At 50.1% G+C, this 20,344-nt stretch overlaps 1 protein-coding gene and 1 long non-coding RNA gene across 2 annotated transcripts in view; both read right to left on the bottom strand.

The window, feature by feature from the left end:
• The window catches only part of LOC309640616, a 441,572-nt gene that overhangs the window by 391,135 nt on the left and 30,093 nt on the right, over window positions 1-20,344 (bottom strand). The window lies entirely within an intron of this gene.
• CKAP4 (cytoskeleton associated protein 4) lies at window positions 2,981-12,678 on the bottom strand. The gene is made up of 2 exons (XM_082419430.1): window positions 11,957-12,678; window positions 2,981-5,462 (listed from the first exon to the last, which is right to left on the bottom strand). The coding sequence occupies exons 1-2, from the start codon at window positions 12,407-12,409 to the stop codon at window positions 4,134-4,136; spliced, it is 1,782 nt and encodes a 593-aa protein (XP_082275556.1). The 5' UTR covers window positions 12,410-12,678; the 3' UTR covers window positions 2,981-4,133.

The following is a 20,344-nucleotide window of genomic DNA, read 5'->3' as shown; positions in this document are numbered from 1 at the left end:
TGTCCAGCAAAGAGCGGTACTCTCCAAGTATTGTTGAATGCATATTGAGTGCACAAACCACGTTTCTGTGTTAACAGGCAGGGGGTGCAGTCAGGGGTTGCTGCTGGAATTCAGGCACCATCTGGTGATGGAGTGAAGGCTGGGAGGAGTGGGATGGGGATGGCTGTGTCTGGGCTTCAACCCGAGTGGACGTGGAGGGGCAGGAAAAGAGAGAGGTGGGGAGACATGGGTGACTCCTGAACTTCTGGTTCAAGCAATGAGGGAGCAGTGGTTCCACTGACTCCAGGGGAAAGTGATGACTTCAGTTTCGAACCCTGTGAGATGTTAGGCAGTGGGGGCAGGGTGTCCAGATGTTACTGGAAAAACAGATCAGTAGCTCAGAATCATGTTTTGAGGAAGACATAGGGTGATTGCAAAATATTTAACCCCTGGCAAAGCATGGGTGCCCACCCATGAGTACTAATGCTTCCAGGAGGGTGAAGCACGGTCCTGGAGACCCCACTACACCAAGGTTTTTAGCCTATTAGTTGTTGGACTGTAAGGAGGTTAGTGGTCCCGAGGGAGGGCACTCAGGGGGCTCAGGGCTGCAGCTATTTACCAAGCAGCACAGAAGTATTCCAATCTTTTACCCTCTGGTGTGGCTGCACACGAATGAGCACTGGAGCTCTTACTATGTGCCAGGTGCTGTGTCAGGCTAAAGCCTCTCCACCCATGGCCTCATTCAACCCTCACCATCATCCTGTGAGATGTCATCATCACCATCATCACCATCAGCACTATTCTAAGTGACATGGGATGTGGCGGAGCAGTCTCCTTACCAGCGTGCTGCCCGTCTGGCTTGGGGAATTTCACCGCAGCCTATTATCCTGGTGCTGGACCATCTGCAGTTTAATCAATACCTTCAATTACTTGTGCCTATCGCCTGTGCAAAGGGCGGGGCAAACTCATGTTTCCTGAGGGTTCCCATTACTCATGGACACATTCCAAGAGACTTCCCATAGGCCTTTGCAAACCTATTCTAACCACCCCAGCCCAAGCCTGGCAGAACTGGCCACTCCCTATTCTGTACCCCATTACACCTGGCTAGAGCACCTGTAATTCCTTATGACATCTACCAGCTTACATGACTGTCATTCCCACTTGGCTACAGCTCCTTTAAGGATAAGGATCCTGTCGAGTGCATCTTGAATTCACTGATACCTAGCAAAACGTCTGGCTATGGGCTCAATAAATGTCCACTGAATGAATGAGTGAGCAGACACGAGCAAGACTGAATTGTGATTGTTATTTGGGGTGAGATCTATCTCATAATGCATTCCTTTTATTTTCACCACTTGAATTTATATCTAACTACTTCTCCGACCCTTGTAGATGTTTTCAACTATTAATATTAAATGAGAATATATTAAACTACTCCACAGTCTGAGGTTAGACTGCAGAAATGATGGTAAAAGAGCAAGAATATGCCTGACGCAACCAACCAAGCTGACAAGGAACAAGAACTTAATTGGCTCCACACATGGGAGTTTATGCTGTTCAGCACCTTCCCCCAAAGAGGGCAAAACAAGCTATTAAAACATAAACTCTGACCTCAAAATAAAAATACAGATGATTTCTAACACCTATAAAGGGCCCATCCTGATTGCAAACTGCTTTGGGAGAAAGAGTTGTGAAGCCTTAAGGATCTGCCTCCCTCCAGGACGCCGAATGACGTGCAGAGAAGTTCAAAGATGAGGGACCCTCCAGCCAGAAAGGAGGCTTAAAGCTCCATATGCACTCAGGTCTTGGCCTCCCTCTACTCCCTGAGTGGAAGAGAAAAGAGCTCCTGTAGCCTCTGGCTCTGAAACAATGGACGGCAGGTGCTGCACAGGTCAGTGTGACCCTGTACTTGTGCTGCTGGAAGCTGGAGGATGCTGCCACAGTTAAGAGCAGGGGCTGGGGGCTTCCCTGGTGGCGCAGTGGTTGAGAATCTGCCTGCCAATGCAGGGGACACGGGTTCGAGCCCTGGTCTGGGAAGATCCCACATGCCATGGAGCGGCTGGGCCCGTGAGCCACAATTACTGAGCCTGTGCGTCTGGAGCCTGTGCTCCGCAACAAGAGAGGCCGCGATAGTGAGAGGCCCGCGCACCGCGATGAAGAGTGGCCCCCGCTTGCCACAACTAGAGAAAGCCCTCGGACAGAAACGAAGACCCAACACAGCCATAAATAAAATAAATAAAAATAAACATAGAATAAAAAAAGAGGCCGGTGGAGGTCGTGGGAATTTGAGCTCTCATTTGGAAAAAAAAAAAAAAAAAAAAAAGAGCAGGGGCTGGGTTCAAACCTCAGTCCTGCCACTTCCTAGCTAATGATCATACATGATGCTTCTCAGCCTGCTTCCCCTCTGTAAAACGGGGAATGATACTGCCTACCTCCAGGGAGTATTAGGAGGAATAAACAGAGGCCTATGAAGTGCTAAGCACCATGCCTGGCATACAGGTACTCGATTCAGTAAACAGTATCCCTTATTAAGTGGCAGGTGGATGGCAACCTGGGAAGTAAAGGAAACATGCCCAGGTTTACATGGGGGCCAAAGGTCACCAAGATATTCCAAGACAGTGGTCCTTAAACCTGGCTGTGCATTAGAATCAGCTAGGGAGCCTTTAAAATGCTAGTGCCAGCCCTCTGTACACCCACTGAATCTGAATCCATGGGGATGGGCCCCAGGCATTTCTAAAAGCTCCTAGAAGATTCTAATAGGTAGCCAGGGTTGAGACCCTCTGCTATAGCTAAGATTTGGAGTCAAGCAATGACCTATAAACAAACCTGCTAATAATCAATCAAAACTATGTCCCCAGGCCTAAGAGGGAGGCCATCTTGGTTTTAGAATTGAAAAAAAGTCTTAAAATTGAAAACTTCCCCATCTTTCTAATCCTGAATTTAATAACATACATCGTTAAAAGTTACTAAATTCTCAGAAAGCAACCACTCTGGAAAAGTCATAACAAAGCTCAAGTGTTTATTAAGAATTAAAAATACTGTAAATAAGCCATACAGTTCATTTCACAGTAAACTAAACAAACCTTTTTTTTCCGTTTTTCCTTTTTTTTTTTTTTTTTTCTTTTTTAAAGGGCAAGACAGCCATTAAAGGACAGTACAGCTCAAAGGAGAAGGGAAACAGCAAACAGCTACAGAAAATGCACGTGTTCCTCACTGATGGATGGGGTCTGCCGACAGCAAACCCCTTCAGGGACATCGTGGTAAAATAAAGATGTGGCCTCCATTCCCCAGGGAGGCAGCCCATGCCTTTATGAGCAGCTCTCATAATACATTTCTTTAAAGAATCCAAGGATTCCCTTTTCAGGGATTCTAAACCCTTATTCTAAACACATTATTTGGGGACCCTACCAAGAGGCGACATAGGTCGGCCACAGGGGACTCTGGGGGGGGTTGTGCCTTCACATTCTGAACCGTCTGGATTCTTTTGCATAGTTATCATTGAGATGGAGAAATGGTTCAGGAATGAAAAAGACACGTACCCCAGAGAACCAAGCAGCTGACTCTTTTCAACTAAAGATGGAGGGGCTTGTCCCCCTCCCAATTCAGAGCTGACATTTATGAGCTGTAACCAGTTTAAAGTGGAAGACAAGAAGTGAGTGACAGCTCATTAAAACCTCGGCCAGAAGTACTAAAAAAAAAAAAAAAAAAAAAAGTGAAATGAATTTTCCGTAAAGACAATTAAAAAAAAAAGTACCTCCTCCCCCCACTTTTTTTTTTTAACGTGAAATCTGCCAGCCAGGCAGGGTTTCTGAGGTTAATCTGCTTCTGTTTATCCTCGGTTGCAGCCACTACGGTTCTTCCCTGACACTAGGGAGAAACATCCCTTCCAGAAGGCACCTCTGATGCACAGGGGCCGGGCCTTCTGGAAACCCACCCAAAGCAGCAGCAGAAGGCCTGCGCAACCGATAGCGCGTGGTAACCATCGTAAATAAATTAACCGGGCACAAAAACACAGAAGGCCCCAGTGGTCCCGGTGGTGTGGCCAGCTCTTCGGGAGGGACCAGGCCCTGGGGGGAGGGGCGCGGGGGCGAACCACACATTTTTTGGTCATGAGAAACTGGACTCGCCATCCGCGCCCTGCACACGCAATCCATTTAGACTTTCTCGTGAATCTTTTCCACTTTCACAAACAACCTATCCAGGTCATTCCTCAGGTCCTCTAGCAAACTTCTGGCTGACTCCAAGTTGTTCTCGTTGGTCTCAATCTTCACTGAGTACGCGACCAAACTGTCCACGGCAGTCCTGAGCATTTTCAAGTCCGCCTCCACCTGGCCCACGGAGGCTCTGAGGTTGTCCAGAGAGGAGAGTCTGTCCAGCAGGTCCTGGGGGGGCGCGGCGGCGTCGCGGCTGAGCAGCGTGCGGACCTGCTCCTGCACCTTCTGCAGCGCCTCCACGGCGCCGGGAAGCTCGGCCACGCGACGCTTCAGTTCGTCCACGTCTCCGACCAGGGAGAGCTGGGCCTCACCGAGGCCGCGCACCCTGCCCGCCAGGCCGCCGGCGTCCGCGTCAACGTCTGCGTCGGGGGCGGGGCCCAGGCCGGCCACGCGCTCCTGCAGGTCCGCCAGGTGCCGCGCCTGCTCCTCGCTCTGGGCGCGCAGGGCCTCCAGCGTCTCGCGGTGGTGCTCCCAGGCCGCCCGCGCCGCCTGCACCCCATCTTCCACGCTCTGCAGCCGCGAGTCCAAGCCCTGGCTCTCCTTCTGGAGCGTTTCGAAGGCCTCGGAGGGTCTGAAGACCCCGTCTTCTTCCGGCCTGAGGGCTGCGGCCTTCAGCTGGCCGAGCTCCTCCTCGAGTCCCCGGATCTCCTCGGGGAGGCGGGCGGCCGACTCCTCCGCCCGGAGGACCTTCTCCATGAGCGCCTGCAGGGTGTGGTGCTCCGAATCGGCCGCCTCCTTGAACCTCTGCTGCTCCTGTTTGAGGCTCACCAGCTCTTTGACCTCCGTGTAGACATCAGACTCCATGGTCTGGACTGTGCTTCTCAGGGCCTCAATGTCCTTCTCTTTGGACTTCACCGAGGTTTGTATTTCCTTCACCGCTTCCTTCAAGGCTTTCAAATCCTGCTTGTATCCCTCCGAGTCTTCCAGAGAGGCGACCTTGGCCTTCACGTCGTTTATTTCCTTCTGGCTCCTCTTCTGGACCTCGGTGAAGATGGCGATGTTGTCGTTGATGGACTTGGTGAGCTCAGTCAGCCTTTCCTCCACCGTGTTCTCCAGGGATGTGAAGTCCCGCTCCCGGGCGTCCTTGACCACGTGGATCCCATCCGAGAGGTCTTTGAGGATCTCATTCTGGAGTTTTTGTAGAACTTCACTGATGCGGTTGATCTCGCTCTCCCCTTGCTTCACGGCTTTCTCTGTGAGATCTTGTTTATGTTGGGAGCTTCTCACGAAGGACTCCAAAGTCCCGAACGTGGCTTGCAGAGACTGCACCTGTAACCAAAATCCAGATGTTAACCACGGAGAAGAGCTGATGGGTTTTATGCGATTCAGCCGTATTTCTTTTCGTTTGCCCAGCTTACAGGTCCCTCCTCCTCCAGAACAGTACCATCATTTTTCCTTTAGGGAACCATGCTTGCACACAGCCCATGTGGTTTGGGGGACCAACCCCAAGGCCGGCTCCAAGTGCTCCAGGCCTGACCAATCAATGCTTTCCGTCCACCCGCTTCCCCACCTGCTCCTGGAACCACAGTGATTAGCCCGCGGATGGGCATGTGGCCTAAAGCAGACCAACAAATCGATTCCAAAACTTCTCTTAAAACTATTGGGAAAGGAAACCTCTTTCTACTGGGATTGCTAGCTATAGGATGAGGGAAGCCTGGAACAGCTCAGACCAGCACATGACCAACGCCTGCCTACAAATCCAGCCATCACAGAGGGAAGCAGAACTAAGAGATGGCAAGGTCAAGTTCTGAAGACACAATTTAAATCCCTGGATACAGCTATACTGAAGGAACCTACTCTGGAACTTTTTTGTTTGAGCCAATAAATTCTTTCCCTTCCTCCATCTCTGTTTACGCCAGTTTAAGCTGAATTTTTAGCTCTTGCAACTGAAAGAGTCTCAAGTTTTCACAGAAACAAAGCTGAGGCACATGGGAGACACTGGGCAGGGAGGCAAGAGACAAGGTTCGGGTCTCTGCTCACCGCTTGTAGCTGTGTGGCCCTGAACAAATCACTGTCCTCACCTGAAAATGTGATCAGTGGACCAGTGACCCTTAGCATTTTCTGGCTTTGTGAACACATTATGATCCTGTTTGCCACTACACCTTTATTCTAAATAAATTCCACCCTAAACAGGGTCTGACCTGGGATCCACCCCCAGGAGCAGGTTTAATGTACTGAGAGGCTGAGTATGATTATTAATGGCCTGGGCTTCATCCTGATGTGGCACATGGTACCACCTAAAATGCTTTCTTGCCAAAAAAAAAAAAAGAGAAGAAAAAAGAATCCAAATCTGTCAAGTTTCTAGCTCTAACCACCAATTCACAGAAAACATACAAGAGTGAAACATGCCATGAGGATACAGTCAAATCCACAATGTAGAAAATTCTGCAGGACAAATAATCAGGATCTTCAACAAAGAAATGGCATATTTAAAGGGGGAAATATAAGAAACTATTAGAGATTAAAAGAAACTTAAGAGATTTCTCAATTAAATGTAATGTGTGGACTTATATGCATCCTGCTTCAAACAAACCAACTGTAAAAGAGACATATTTTTGAGAAAGTCAGGGAAATCTGATTTTGGACTGGGTATTAGGTGATAATCAAGAATTACTGTTAACCTTGTTAGGTGTAATATACTGTGTTTTGTCAAAAGAAGCAAAGAAGAAGAAAAGGAAAGAACGGAAAGGAACTCTTTATTTGTTAGAAATAAATCCCAGAATACTTTGGGTCAACTAATGTGTCAGTCAAAATTAAAATTAGATCACTATCCACGGGGTCTGCCAGGGCCACAGGGGCCCTTCAGAGGGTCTAGAATTGAACTGACAATATTTTCTGAAGCCCTGCACCCACCTGTGCCCACTGAATCTTCCAGGGAAGGACAGGCCAGCTTCTCTGCCCATGCTTAAGCCATTCAGCAGACCTGGGCCATTTCCCAATACCGAGAGCATCAGAGCATCTGAGAACAAGACAACCAACACGTGTGCACCCAACACGGTGGTGGAGTAGAGTGCTTCAGACCCATACTGCTCCACCTCCAGCCCAAAAAGAGCACAACAAAACGAGCGGAGGAAGGGCTGGTGAGGGGATGAAATTAAAATAGCAAAAAATTGATAATTATTGAAAATAGTATTCCCTATATTGATCTCTTCTTTTGTTTATGCGTGAACATTTCCATGATGGACAGCTAAAAAAATAAAATAGCATGGGTTCTGGAACCAGACTGCCCATGTTCAAATCCTAGCTTGGACACTTCCTAGCTGTGTGATCTTGGGCAAGTTATTTAGCATATCTGTGCCGTGGTTTCCTCACCCACAGGATGGAAACAAAGATAGTACTGTACCTAAGTCATAGGCTTGTCTTGTGAGGATGAAGTGAGCTTAATCCACTTTACATATTAATATGTAAAGTGCTTAAATTGTGCCTAACACATAATGATCAATAAACAGTAACTGTCACCTTCATTATCATTTAATCTTTCTTCTGGAGTAGCTCAGAAGTCTGGAGATTCCTAGCCCACCCTTGGCCCAATGCCAAAGGGCAAATGCTATAGGTGAACAGGACCCCGGGCTCTAGTTCCAGCACCACCAATAACCAGCTCTGTGAGCACAAGTAAGTCACACTCATATTCCAAGTCCCAAGCTCGTTATCTATTAACAAATAGGTTTCTAAAGTCCTTTCTGGCTTCCACCGGTCTATGATGTTAAGACAGATTAGAATAAGATTCTCAAGGACTCCAGAATACTAGACGATTTCCCTGCTTAACCAAATATAACCTAGAGCTCACCTCTGAAATTAGGTTATTCAATCACAGAACCTGCCTGTTCTGAGCACAGCATTCAAAACAAAGGTGTGAACAGGTAGGCACACTACCTGCAACATGGCAGACGTTCATCACTGTTTTCTGAATGAATCAAAGAATGAACGCATTTACAGACAAAGGCCTGATGAAGACAGAGCTGGTCTATTTCCCCCGACCCCTGACTGTCACTCCTAACCTGGGCTGGCTCTTTACAAATGGCTAGGAAGGAGACTAGATCAGAAATTATGGATGAAACCAAACAAATCAACCCGTGACACTGAAAAGAGTACAAAAAGTGTCTCCCTATGATGGTGTTGTGAGCTGTTCACCTTCACATGCAAAGACCTCATTATAATCAATATGCAGGGGACTTCCCTGGTGGCGCAGTGGATAAGACTCCACGCTCCCAATGCAGGGGGCCCAGGTTTGATCCCTGGCAGGGGAACTAGATCCCACATGCAGGCCACAACTAAGGAGCCCACCTGCCGCAACTAACACCCAGCGCAACCAAATAAATATTTTAAAAAAATAATAATCAATATGCAGTGGATACATGTTTCCCCAACATATGGGGGATACCCACTAAGTGGTGGACAAGATGCCAGAGCAAAGTAACGCTAAGACAGGTTCCCTGTCATCAAGGAGCTCACAGCAGGGGGTAGGAGAAGAGAATAGTGGTGGCTCACATTCAACAGGACACTTGATGTATACCAATGATTATGCAAAGCACTTCAGAGACATCATCCCAATCCACCCTGATAATAATCTCATGAGTTGGTAGCTCCTATTAATCCCCATTTTATAAAGCAGGAGCCTGGGAAGTGGTAGAGCTGAGCATCAAAATCCAAGAATGTCTGACTTTAGGACCTGCGCTCTTAGCCTCCAGTGATACGCTCAGAAGGAAGCATGTTCAAAGTGCACTGAGTGCCTGGAGGAGATGCTGCCTCAGCCTCAAGCCTTGACTCCTAGCCCAGAGTCAAGATGAGAAAACAAAGAAATACGACCAGAGGACTCACTCATCCACAAATAGCTTTTAGTCTCATTAAACTGTCCCCACCAGGCCTAAGCCTACTCCTATACTCTACGCCACCCTGGATCTGCCAGAGCAACCCAGGCCCTTCAGAGGGCCTAGAGCTGAACTACCAACATTTTCTGAAGCCCTGCACCCACGTGTGCCTGCTGAATCTTCAGGGTAAGAACAGACCAGCCTCTTGGCCCATTCAGCAGACCTGGGCCGTGCCCCAATACCGAGAGCATCTGAGAACAAGAGAGACCAGGTGGGCACGCGAAAGGGCAGTGGAGTAGCGTGCTTCAGAGTCACACTGCTCTGACTCCAGCCCCACCTCCACCGCTGAGGGTCTGCACGTCCCTGAACGAGAAACACAACCACTCCAGGCTCAGCTGGCCCATCTATGAAATGGTGCTAACGCCTCAGACGGTGGCTGGGAATGCCTGGCCCACAGTGAAGACTAATTATGAACAAAATAATACCGTAAGAATATGTCCCTGTGAAGAAGCAAACCCCAGCCCCCACCAAACCTCACAGAGAGGGCAGTGAGAGGCTCAAACTTAGGTTGTCAGAGGGCCCATCCATCACTACTCACTCCTCAATGCAGAATAACATTTCCTGGCCACCCCGGAGGTGCAGAGGGAAGTGGCCACACACTGTGGAAGATCCTGTGTGCCAAATGCCCCCGTTCTGGGCATGTTCTGAGTTTCAAGTCAATGAAATAAGCATCGATTGAACACCTACTAGGTAGCAGGCAAGGCATGGGAAAGATAGCACGATGAACAGGCGACTGGTTAAGAGTGTTCTAGGAGTTCACTGCAGTTTGAGTCCTAGCCCTGCCACTTGCCAGGTGTGTAACCACGCAGAGTTCCTCAGCTTCCTTGTGTTCACTTTCCTCATCTGGGAAAGGGGGATCATAACAGTCCTTACCTGTTGGGCTTGTGACAGTCAAAAGAGAAGAGTGCACAGTAAATATGAAGGATTAAATATTAGCTTGATTACACCACTAAATTAAAAGAAAGGTCATGATTTCAATGGTTTACAGCCAGGTGGACTCTTAAAAATCTGGACAGAGCCCTCCCCTTAATGTGGACATGGGAAAACTGAGTCCCCAAAAGGAAAGGAATCTGTACAAAGCTGTGATGGAGGAGGGGTGGGAACCCGAAAGGAGAATAAGGGAGGAGCAGGGAGGAAGCAGAGAGAGAATCAAGTTCAATTTCTTCCACCTCAGTTCAAGACCTCCACCATCTTGGCCTCGACCTCCGCCTCCCCCCTCACAGCTTCCTATGTTACTTCCTCCCCCCTCACAGCTTCCTATGTTACTCTGCTACAGGCAGGGTAGCCACGTGCTGTCCCCCAAACAAACCTGTCTGTTCTTCACTCCTTCTCTCAACAGTTATCCATTACCATCTAGATCTAGACTGGCACTACCCTGGCCACCAGGATACAGGACTGGGCAAACTCCACCCTCTCTCTCTTCTGAACTCGCACAGCAGTCACCCTCAGCTGAAACCCACCTGTGTGCTGCTTCACAAATAGGATTTGTCTTTTGCACCTTCGCACCCTCCACAGGGCCTACGAGGAGCCATATGACCATCAGACTTCACCAAATATTATGATTGATTGGTAAGTGGGTGGATCGAAGAGAGGAAACTGAGAGGCTAGTGATTATACTCCAGCAGTATGTCTATTTTTTAAGAATGATTTGACATTCAGGATAGGCAAAGCAGCACTGCCTACTTAATTCCCTTCGAGAAGTCACCTCCCTTGGCCTGCAGCATGGAGTGAGATGACTCACTCCAGCTGCTCTGCCAGTCTTGGGAGGAAATTCCTAGTCCTGCATATTCCACACAAGTCGATAGAAACTTGGCAGGGCAGGCAGCATGCTGGGAAAAGAAGGCAGCAGTTCCGGGCTCAGAAGTGGTGGCGGGATTTTTTGTTTCGATCATGCAACCAACTTTCATTGAGCAATGACATTAGGGGAGGACGCAGGAATGAGGCTGAGGGAGCTGCACTTGGTGTAGGAAAAAAACAGAAAGGGTGGAACCTGAGCAACTTCGTGTTGAAAGGGAGGTCCATCCATACCTGAAATAGGCCCCTGTGGACCCTGCACTCCGCAGCGGCCTAGACACTGTCATGCAGTCTGCCACTCAAGAGCTGGGGTCTTTATCAACTCACTTAATCTCTAAACCTCAATTTTCTGGTCTGGAAAATGGAGTCAAAACTGCCAGTCCTCCCTCCCAGGGTTGCTATGAGAATTAGATAATAAGTGAGTAAGCCCTCTAAACACCATATAAATGTGGTATTATTCACCAGTATGACCTAGTATTTTTGGCCTTTCCTTCCTCTAAAGCTGAAATATGCTACTTCCAAGGCCCACATAGGTACACTGGTCCAATAAAGGGCAAGGAGCCTAAAGAGATGAGCTATTTCATTAGAACTACACAAACGAGTAAGACTACTAGCTTTTCTTTCCCCAGGCTCCAGGTCTATTAAAATCTGGCTCAGATGTCTCCCACTGGGAGAGCAGAGGTGCGGCCTTGCCCGAGGCTTCCAGGGATGCGCTGGCTTCCCTTCCAACCTCCTCTTCAGACAACTCTGCCCATTCAGCGGTTCCTAATCCAAAAAGAATGGGCTTCCCAGAGCCTGCCGGCTTCCTTACAGGTCACCGCTAATGTCCTGTGACAGGCCCTTGGCCCACCCTCCCGGCCCGGCCAGACCATCCTCGAAGCGGTCCATCCCTCGGGGCCGATTCCTCCGCGGCCATTAACAAAGAGGGTCTGGGGACTGCTTCGGAACTAGGGGGCCGGGGCGGGGGCACCCCGGGCCGCTGGCGGAGGACACCGGGCCTAGGCCGGCGAGGGGCCCGGCCGGGAGGGCACGAGGGGACCCGGCCGTGGGTGCGTGGGCAAGCCGCCGGGCGCACGGGGTCTGGGGGGCCGGGGTACCCACCTTCTGCTCGACGCCCTGCAAGCCCTGACCCAGCTCCTCCCTCTGCCGGGAGAAGTCCTGGTGGCTTCGCCGGACCTGCTGGACCTCCTCCAGGACGTGGTGGACACACCAGCCCGAGAAGGCGGCCGCCGCCACCAGGGCGAGGTAGAAGAGAAAGTTGAGCACCCGGCCGAGCCTGCGCGAGCAGGACACGGAGGACGAGGCGGCGGCGGCGGCGGCAGCGGCGGAGGACTTGCCGCCGCGGTGGCCGCCCTTGCCGTGCGCCTGGTTCTGCGGATGCTGCGGCGGGTGCTGCTGCGGATGCGGCGCGGGCGGTGGCGGCGGGTGCTGCTGCGGCGCCGGCGGCGGCTTCTTCGCCACGTCATCCGCGCCGCCCGACGGGTGGGCGCCCTTCTCCGAGGGGCTCGCGGCGCCGTGGCCGCCCTTGGAGCCCCTTTGTTTGGCCGAGGGCATGGCGGGCGCGGCGGCGAGTGAAGCCGCGGACTGCGAGGCGAGCGAGCGGGGCGCGCGGCCCAGGAAACTTCCTCGGGCTCCCCCGGGGCTGGGCGAGCGGCACGCGGGCGCTGCTGGCGTCGGAGCGGCCGTGAGAGAGAAAGCGAGCGGGCGGGCGAGGAAGGAGGCCGGGCGAGCGAGGAAGGAGGAGGGGGCCTGGCTCCGCCGCCGCCGCCGCCGCCGCCGCGGCGCCGACCCCGCCTCCCGGGAAGGGAGGCCGGCAGAGCAGAGCCGGGAGCGCCTGCCACGCACGCTGGGGCCGGCGGGCGGCCCCTCCCCCTGCCGCCACGACCCCAAAGAGGGAGGGCCGAGCGGGGGGCGGCTCCGCAGGGTCTAGGGGGCTGGACCAAGTCGGGGGGAGGGGGGCGGTCGAGGGAAAGGTGGCGGCCCAGCGGGGTGTACGGGAGCCGGGGTGGGATGGAGGTGGCCAAAGGGAGAGGGACGGCCCAGCAGGGTCCGGGGGTCGGGGCAGGAGGCAGCCGAGGTGGGGAGCGACCGGGCTGGGTCAACGGAGGCGGGAACCGGCGCCGAGTGGCCGAAGGGAGTGGGCGGAGGGCTGGGTCGACTGGGACCGGGACTGGCGACTGAGCTGAGGCCACGGGGGCCCCGGGGATAGGCGGCCGAGATGGGGGTGGCCAGGCGTGTCGGAGAGGGGAGAGCCGGGGAACACCCGGTGCGGTGGGCCACGTGGGAGCCCCGCTCCTTTCTGGACCTGTGCGGAGAGAGGAAATGAAGGGGGGGACCCCAGGAGCCCTGCCCCTGGGAGTGGGAGCAAAGGGGCGGGAACACACCCCCCCCATTCCTTTCTGCTGGGAGTTGGGGAAATCCCCACCCCCCTCCCCCCATCCCACCCTCCAAGCCTCCGCTGGTTGGACCTTGTCCTTTTCCTGGGGTTTGAAGGCGGAGGCAGAAAGGGCTTTCTGAAAACCAGTTGGCTCCAGGGGCATGTTTAAGGGAAGTTAGCAAAGATTCTCGGACTGTGTGAAGACTGTTCAAGAGAAGACTTGAGCGGCCCACTTAGCCCAGCCAGTCCGCCGTCGACGCTGTTGACTTTTTTCTGAAGGCCTTTCAGCTCCATTTTCTTTTTGGGGGCCCACGCTCTGGCGTCAGCCCCTACCACGGACAGGCTCTGGGCTGCGCGCTGGGAAACCAGCAGCGGCTGCAATGAGAGGGAGGCAGATCAGGGTCACCCCTACTTTGGTAGAAGGAAATATAATAATGCCAGGCTCTGTGCTTAGCAACTTACATATATATTCTCCAGACCTCACTGATAGCTTCTAAGGTAGGAATTATTTTACCCACTTTATAGGAAGGAAACTGAGACTGAGCCCCGCCCCAACTGATTGGCTCAAGGTCTCACGCACCGTGATTTGAACCTTGGTCTGCTCCTTTCAGAGCCTGTGCCGCTTAATGGGCCCCAGAGAAATTAAGCAATTTGCCCACTCTCAGTAAGGCTAGTTAGTGCTGTGGCAGGGACAGAGCTCCACTCTACAAGCTACTTTACCCCTGAACCTGGTGTCTGTGTGTGCCTGTGCGTTAGGAACCCTGTTTCTTCTGCCTGGAAACTTCTCCCTATTCCTTCTTTTTAAAAAAATATTCCAGGGGTTCCCTGGTGGCGCAGTGGTTAAGAATCCGCCTGCCAATGCAGGGGACACGGGTTCGAGCCCTGGTCCGGGAAGATCCCAACATGCCAAGGAGCTACTAAGCCCGTGTGCCACAACTACTGAGCCTACACTCTAGAGCCCGTGCTCCGCAACAAGAGAAGCCACCGCAATGAGAAACCCACTCGCTGCAACTAGAGAAAGCCCACTCGCAGTAACGAAGACCCACTGCAGCCAAAAATAAAATATAAATAAATAAATTTTTTTTAAAAAGATGCTTTTAAAAATCACTCGTGAATGAACACACGTGCCTGCCCTCAAGGGGCCTGCATTACATTTGGAGAAATGTGCAAAAAAATTTCAAAGACTAAATTGTGTAGTTGAGAATATAAATGTAAAGGGAACTTGGAAAGCAAACCACTGGGCAGTACGTGGGGAAGTCTTCTGAGACGGAAAGTTCTTGAGCAAAACCTTAAAGAGTGGATTTGCATAGGAGGAGAGCAGGGGGGATATTTCTGAGGCGGAAGATTCTTGAGCAAAGCCTTGAAGAATGGATTTGCATAGGAGGAGAGCAGGGGGGATATTTCTGTGGCGGAAATGGGGTGAGGCCAGGACACCTGTCTGACACGAAGGGTGTGAGCTGCGATTAGGAAAGAGAGAGTTGAGCTGGGTGGAGTGGGTCCAGATTGCAGAGGTTCACAGAAGCCAGGCAGGCAGGCAGAAGAGTCGCTATTAGTGTGGGAGGCCAGAGTAGATTATAGCAGGTTCTGGACTAGAAATATAATCATTTGCCCCAGACAGAGAGGAATGTTCCCACTCCTGCTAAATACTAGGAGCTCTTGTAGAAAACGCCTAGCTCTGGGCTTACAACTCTGACCTAGGAGAGGGGAAAGGAGATGGCAGAGGAAATCAGAAAACTAACTCATCATGAAGCTGCTAGAAGAACCTTGCTTAAAAACTTCAGCTAGGGGTTCCCTGGTGGTGCAGTGGTTGAGAATCTGCTTGCCAATGCAGGGGACACGGGTTCGAGCCCTGGTCCCAGAAGATCCCACGTGCCAAGGAGCAACTAAGCCCGTGCACCACAAGTACTGAGCCTGCACTCTAGAGCCCGCTAGCCACAACTACTGAAGCCCGCGAGCTTAGAGCCCGTGCTCCGCAGCAAGAGAAGCCACTGCAATGAGAAGCCCGCTCACCACAACGAAGAGTAACCCCCCGCTCACTGCAACTAGAGAAAGCCTGTGCGCAGCAACAAAGACCCAGCGCAGCCAAAAATAAATAAATAAAAATTAAAAAAAAAACAATTTCAGCTGAATTCAGATTGTGTTTCAAAATCTCTAGTGCAAAAAAAGTAACCATCCTCCTTCAAGCAGTCATCTGTGTTAGGTCAGAGGTAGTGATAACTTGCAAAGTGGCTTTTGGGGCCCAGACAAGCTCTGGCCTGGGAGGCAGGTGCCCTGCTTTTTAGCCTTAGTTCTGCCACCAAACTAACTCTGTGACCTTGAGAAGTGTACTTAACCTCCTCTCTGGATTTCAAGGTCACCAGTTCTGTATCTCTAAAGGCCTTTCTCATTATTAATCTATTTCTCAGAGAAAATAGTCATCTGATTATTATGAGAAATAATTAAATTTTTAAAAGTTGATTCAGAACATAGGCCAGATATAAGAATGACAGGTTTCTCAACCTTCTGCCTCTACTGAGCCCTGGAAGAATGAAGGGAGGGGGGGGACGCACCGTGACTATCATTAGTGTTTCCCTCTTGCTCTTTTCCTTTGGGAGGTAGTGAAATATAATGGTTAAGACACAGGCTCTGGGATAGACTGACACGTTCAAATTCAGCTCCATGACTGACTGGGGAATGTGACCTCTGTGAACCTCTGTGTCTTCGTCTGTGAGATGGGGGTAATAAAACCTACTTCACCTGGTTGTTGTGAGGGTTAAATGAGAGACACCGTACGATACTGGGCCCATAGCAGGGCTCAGTGAATAAAGGGTAGTTAATACAATTTGCAGAGTCACTGAAAGTCTAGCTGTACAGAGCTTCTATGTCTAGATTTCAACGATTTTCTTTCATCATTATTTCTTGGAGCTCCCAGCACCATATGCGGCTTATAGACCACAGGCTTTGATGTGTTTAACTTGAAAAAGCAGCACTGTTTCCCCCTGGAGTGTGGTTCCACTGTGGTGTTCGGCTACACCCAGAGAAGGAGGTTGGTAAGTAGTCATGGAAGTGCACCTTCTAGGGCAGGAAGGCTCCAACGGTTCTTCTTGGAGATTACCATTCTTCTACCCCATTTTCTGAGTCAGCACAACAAGCATTTAGAGGAAGTTCCCTTCTTTTCCTCCTGATTTCTTCTCTTCTATCCCTTTTCCATTTCATCCTCCCTAAAGTGTGTTCAATGGTCAGGAATGTAGGTGGAAAAGAGGAGCCAGAGACATCTCTTCCTTTCCCCCAGCTTATGCAAAGATGCTTCTGAACACCTTGAACTACATGGATCTTAAACTACATGGAGCTTTGTAAGCCTGCAGCCCTCTTGGTTTTCTGCATTTCAGTTAGAGGGTCTAAATAGAAAGCCCCTATTACTTCAATTGCTTCTTCTCTGTTCCAGGTTGACAAGATCCCCAGAGGCCAAGGCATGAGCCCAAATGCCCCACAAACAGGGCCTGTGTTAGCCTCAGTGGTTCCCAGTCCCAGGAGTCCCCCAGCTCCAAACCCTGAGCTCCATGCAGTAGGGGAATTCTTTCTTGGAACTCCCAGCACCATACAAGGCTTCACCTCACTGAGCCCCAGTTTTTATGGAAGAAAACCATAGTCCCTACCTTACAGAGGCAATGTGAATACTCACTTGATTTTCTCCTCCACTCATGGTCTTCCTCATCCCAGCACATGCCAATAACATCTGTCCAGTTGCTCAGGAATCATCCTCAACTCCTCTCCTTCTCTCACCCACCCCCCACACCCAATGCAATATGTTAGCAAATCTTGTTGACTTTACCTTCAAAATATATCCAGCATCTCTGACTTCTTGTGACCTGCACCATTATCTCACAGATCCAAGTCACCACCTGACTCACACTTGAGTTATTGAAATGATTTCATACTGGCCTCCCTGCTTAAGCACTTGCTGCTGCGCTGTGGTCTTTTTTCAATACAAAAACCAGAGCAATCCCTGAAAATATGTCAGATCATGTCACACCTCTTTCCAAAACCCTCCAATGACTTTTCAAGATAGTCGGAGTCAAAGGCAGTTTCTACAATGACCTCCATGGTCCCCGTGTCCTGGCTCCCTACTGCCTCTCTGATCTCATCCCCTCTTACTTGCCCCCTTGATTACTACCATCCAGCCACACTGGCCTCCTATTGCTCCTCAATATGCCAGGTATGTTCCTACCTTGGGGGCCTTTGTAATTTTGTCCCCTGTGCCCAGTGAAATTTACCCCCAGGTATCCATGAGGTGGTGTTCTTCACTTCCTCAATTCAAATGTCACCTCTAGGCAAGCTCTTCCCTGACCATCTTATATAAAATAACAACTGCCCAACCTGAGACACTGTCGATCCCTCTTTCCCTGATATTTTTCCTCTGACCTACTATATATTTGCTTATTTAATTATTACTGCCTGTTTCTTCTCATTAGACTGTAAGTTCCATGATTGGGAACTTTATTTAGCTCACTCTTGTATCCCCAGTACCTAGAACAATATGTCTGGCACATAGTAGGAGCTCAATGAATATTATGAATCTCGCATTATTTAAAATTTATCTATGTAGGGCCTTCTCTTTCATGAGATAACCACAGTGTCTTATGAAAGGAAGGACAGTGGAGGGGAGGAACCCAGTGAGAAATGACCTCCTAGAACTTCGATATCAAGAGGATGGGGATGATGATGATGATGGCAACGATGATGGGGAAGGGAATGACAAAGAGAGGATGACGGCTAGCTCGGTGAGGCTGTAGGGGGACTGCAACATCACAGTCAGCTGACATTTACGGCTCGCTCACTCCAGGCACTATGCCAGGAATTTCACATGCTTTACCTCCTTCCATGCTCAGTGAGTCTTTGATGTAGGCACCACAGTGGTACTGATCCAGTTTACCGATGTGGGGGAACAACTCTTACACAAGGTGACACATCTTGAGAATGGTGGGAGTTGGGCTAGACTCCAGGCGATTGATCCTGGAGCTCATACCTTCAACCAACACATGAATGTGTAGACCAATAAGAAGACCAAGCCTAGTATGATGAGGTAATTTATCCAAGGCTAGCCAGCCTTCTGATGAAATCCAGACTCTTAATAAGCACCATGAATCTCAGACTGGGAAGGACAGGGGAGGGCTGTATCTCAACCTGACACTGGCGATTTACCTCCACAACTGCTCCTTCTCACCATGCTGCTGATGGACCAATTTTTCACCCCTCAGGAGTGCTGGAGGAAAAAAAGAATTATGAGAACCACTGCCTTAACATGACATTAAAAAATCCTTCATAATCTGGGCCCTGCTTCTCCCTCTCTAGCCTCATGTCTTCCTCAAATCTCTTCCTACCCTATGTTTAGCCAGGCTCAGCTTTCCTACAGTTGCCCCAATTTGCCATATTCTCTCAGGAACTCAGCTTCCTTGACCCTTTTCCTGCCCCACCCCCAGTCTGGATAAGATGTCCCTCCCTGGTGCTATCCCAGCTCCCAGGTGGGTCATAGCACTTACTATGATGTACTGTAATTGCCTGTTTGCTTACTGTCATTACACTGAATCTTTCAGGGCAGAGACTGTCATCTGTTCCTTTTTCTCATCCCTAGTGCCAGGAAGTTTGCCTGGATTGAGGAGGTGCTCAGTCCACAATGGATTGGTCATTGAACGGATACAACACTGTGTGACTTAGAATGCCAGACTTCTGATTCTCAGCATCCCCCCTTTCAGGGTACCTACTCTTTAGTGGGTGGGGGTGTTGGGAAAGTCTCAAAATTTTGAAAGTTTAGAAGTGGGTACTATGTGGAAATGCAATGTTTTGTGATAGGTTCAGATAATTTAACCAAAAAAGCAGAAGAGGTGTGTGGGGATGATGGATTCGTCAGTGAATGGAATGGAGAGGTAGCTGCAAAAAAACTGTACTCTTCAGAGACCATTTTCATCCTGCCCCTGCCTTGCTCAAGAATCTTCCAAGTCTCCTTATTAGAGTCAAACCACAATGGCCAGGAGTGTGTTGGGGGGATGGGGCTGTGAGAACTAAGCCTCCCCACTCACCAAGGATTCTACTCAACCTACCTCTCCCTGACCTACAGCTGCCCGCAAGCCTTCATTCTTTGTTCCAGCTCTTCTCCCCAGCCCTTCCACCTGGAAGTTCCAACTTCCTCCTTCTCTAGGAAAATCTAGTCCCTAACCACCTCCTCCCACCACCCCAGTTAGTCCCTCCATCATGTGGGTTGTTCAGAATGAGGAAGGGTGGTAAGGATACAGATTGGGTTTGATGCTATCTGGTTGTGTCCCTCTGGAAAGTTGTTTAACTTCTCTAGTCCTCATTTATAGTGTAGGATGAATACTTCACAGGATTCATGGGAAGTAATGAGTATGAAAAAGATCAATATAACTGTAAGTTACATGTACATAATTATCACTAATGTGTGCCAACTAGATAAATCCAGCCCCTCTATAATTCAGAGCCTATCTGTGTATTTTCAGCTAGAAAAAAAAAAATAGCATCCGTAAACTGTGGCTTATAGTACCAATGGCCTAAGGTTGTGGTGAGGTTTCAGTGAAATAATATCAGTAAAGCACCCAGCATGCCCTATTTCAGCACCATGGAGATTATTATGTGATTAGTGTGATATCTTATCCCCACTAGGCCATGGACCTCTAGAGGGCAAAAACTTTGCCTCATTCACTGCATTATCCTTAGTGCTTATTGTTGTGTGGCTAATTGACACTAAGAAAGCATTTCATGTGATTCATGCATTGGGCAAATTTGAGCATCTGACCTAGGCAAGGGGGCCAGGGCAGTGAACAAAGCCATCCAAAGTCCCTGCCCTCATGGAGCTTTCATGCCAGCAAGGGAGACCAGACAAATAACACATTAATAACTACAGCATGCTGGATAGTACTAAGTGCTAAGGGCAAAAAGTGTAGTGAGGAAAGGAGAGCAGGATGGCCATGGGATTGGGAGGGGGGTTGCAACTTTAGATTAGGTGGTCAGGGAGGTCTCACTGAGAAGGTGACATTTGAGTCAAGACCTGAAGGAAGCGAGGGGGCCAGCCATGCAAACATCTGGAAGAAGAGTCTTCCAAGTAGAGAAAAGAGTGAATG

This window comes from Balaenoptera physalus, assembly GCF_965194825.1.
Source record: "Balaenoptera physalus genome assembly, chromosome: 13".
Lineage (NCBI taxonomy): Eukaryota > Metazoa > Chordata > Mammalia > Artiodactyla > Balaenopteridae > Balaenoptera > Balaenoptera physalus.
The sequence above is the reverse complement of the archived record's forward strand: the minus strand, read 5'-3'. Positions and strand labels throughout refer to the sequence as shown.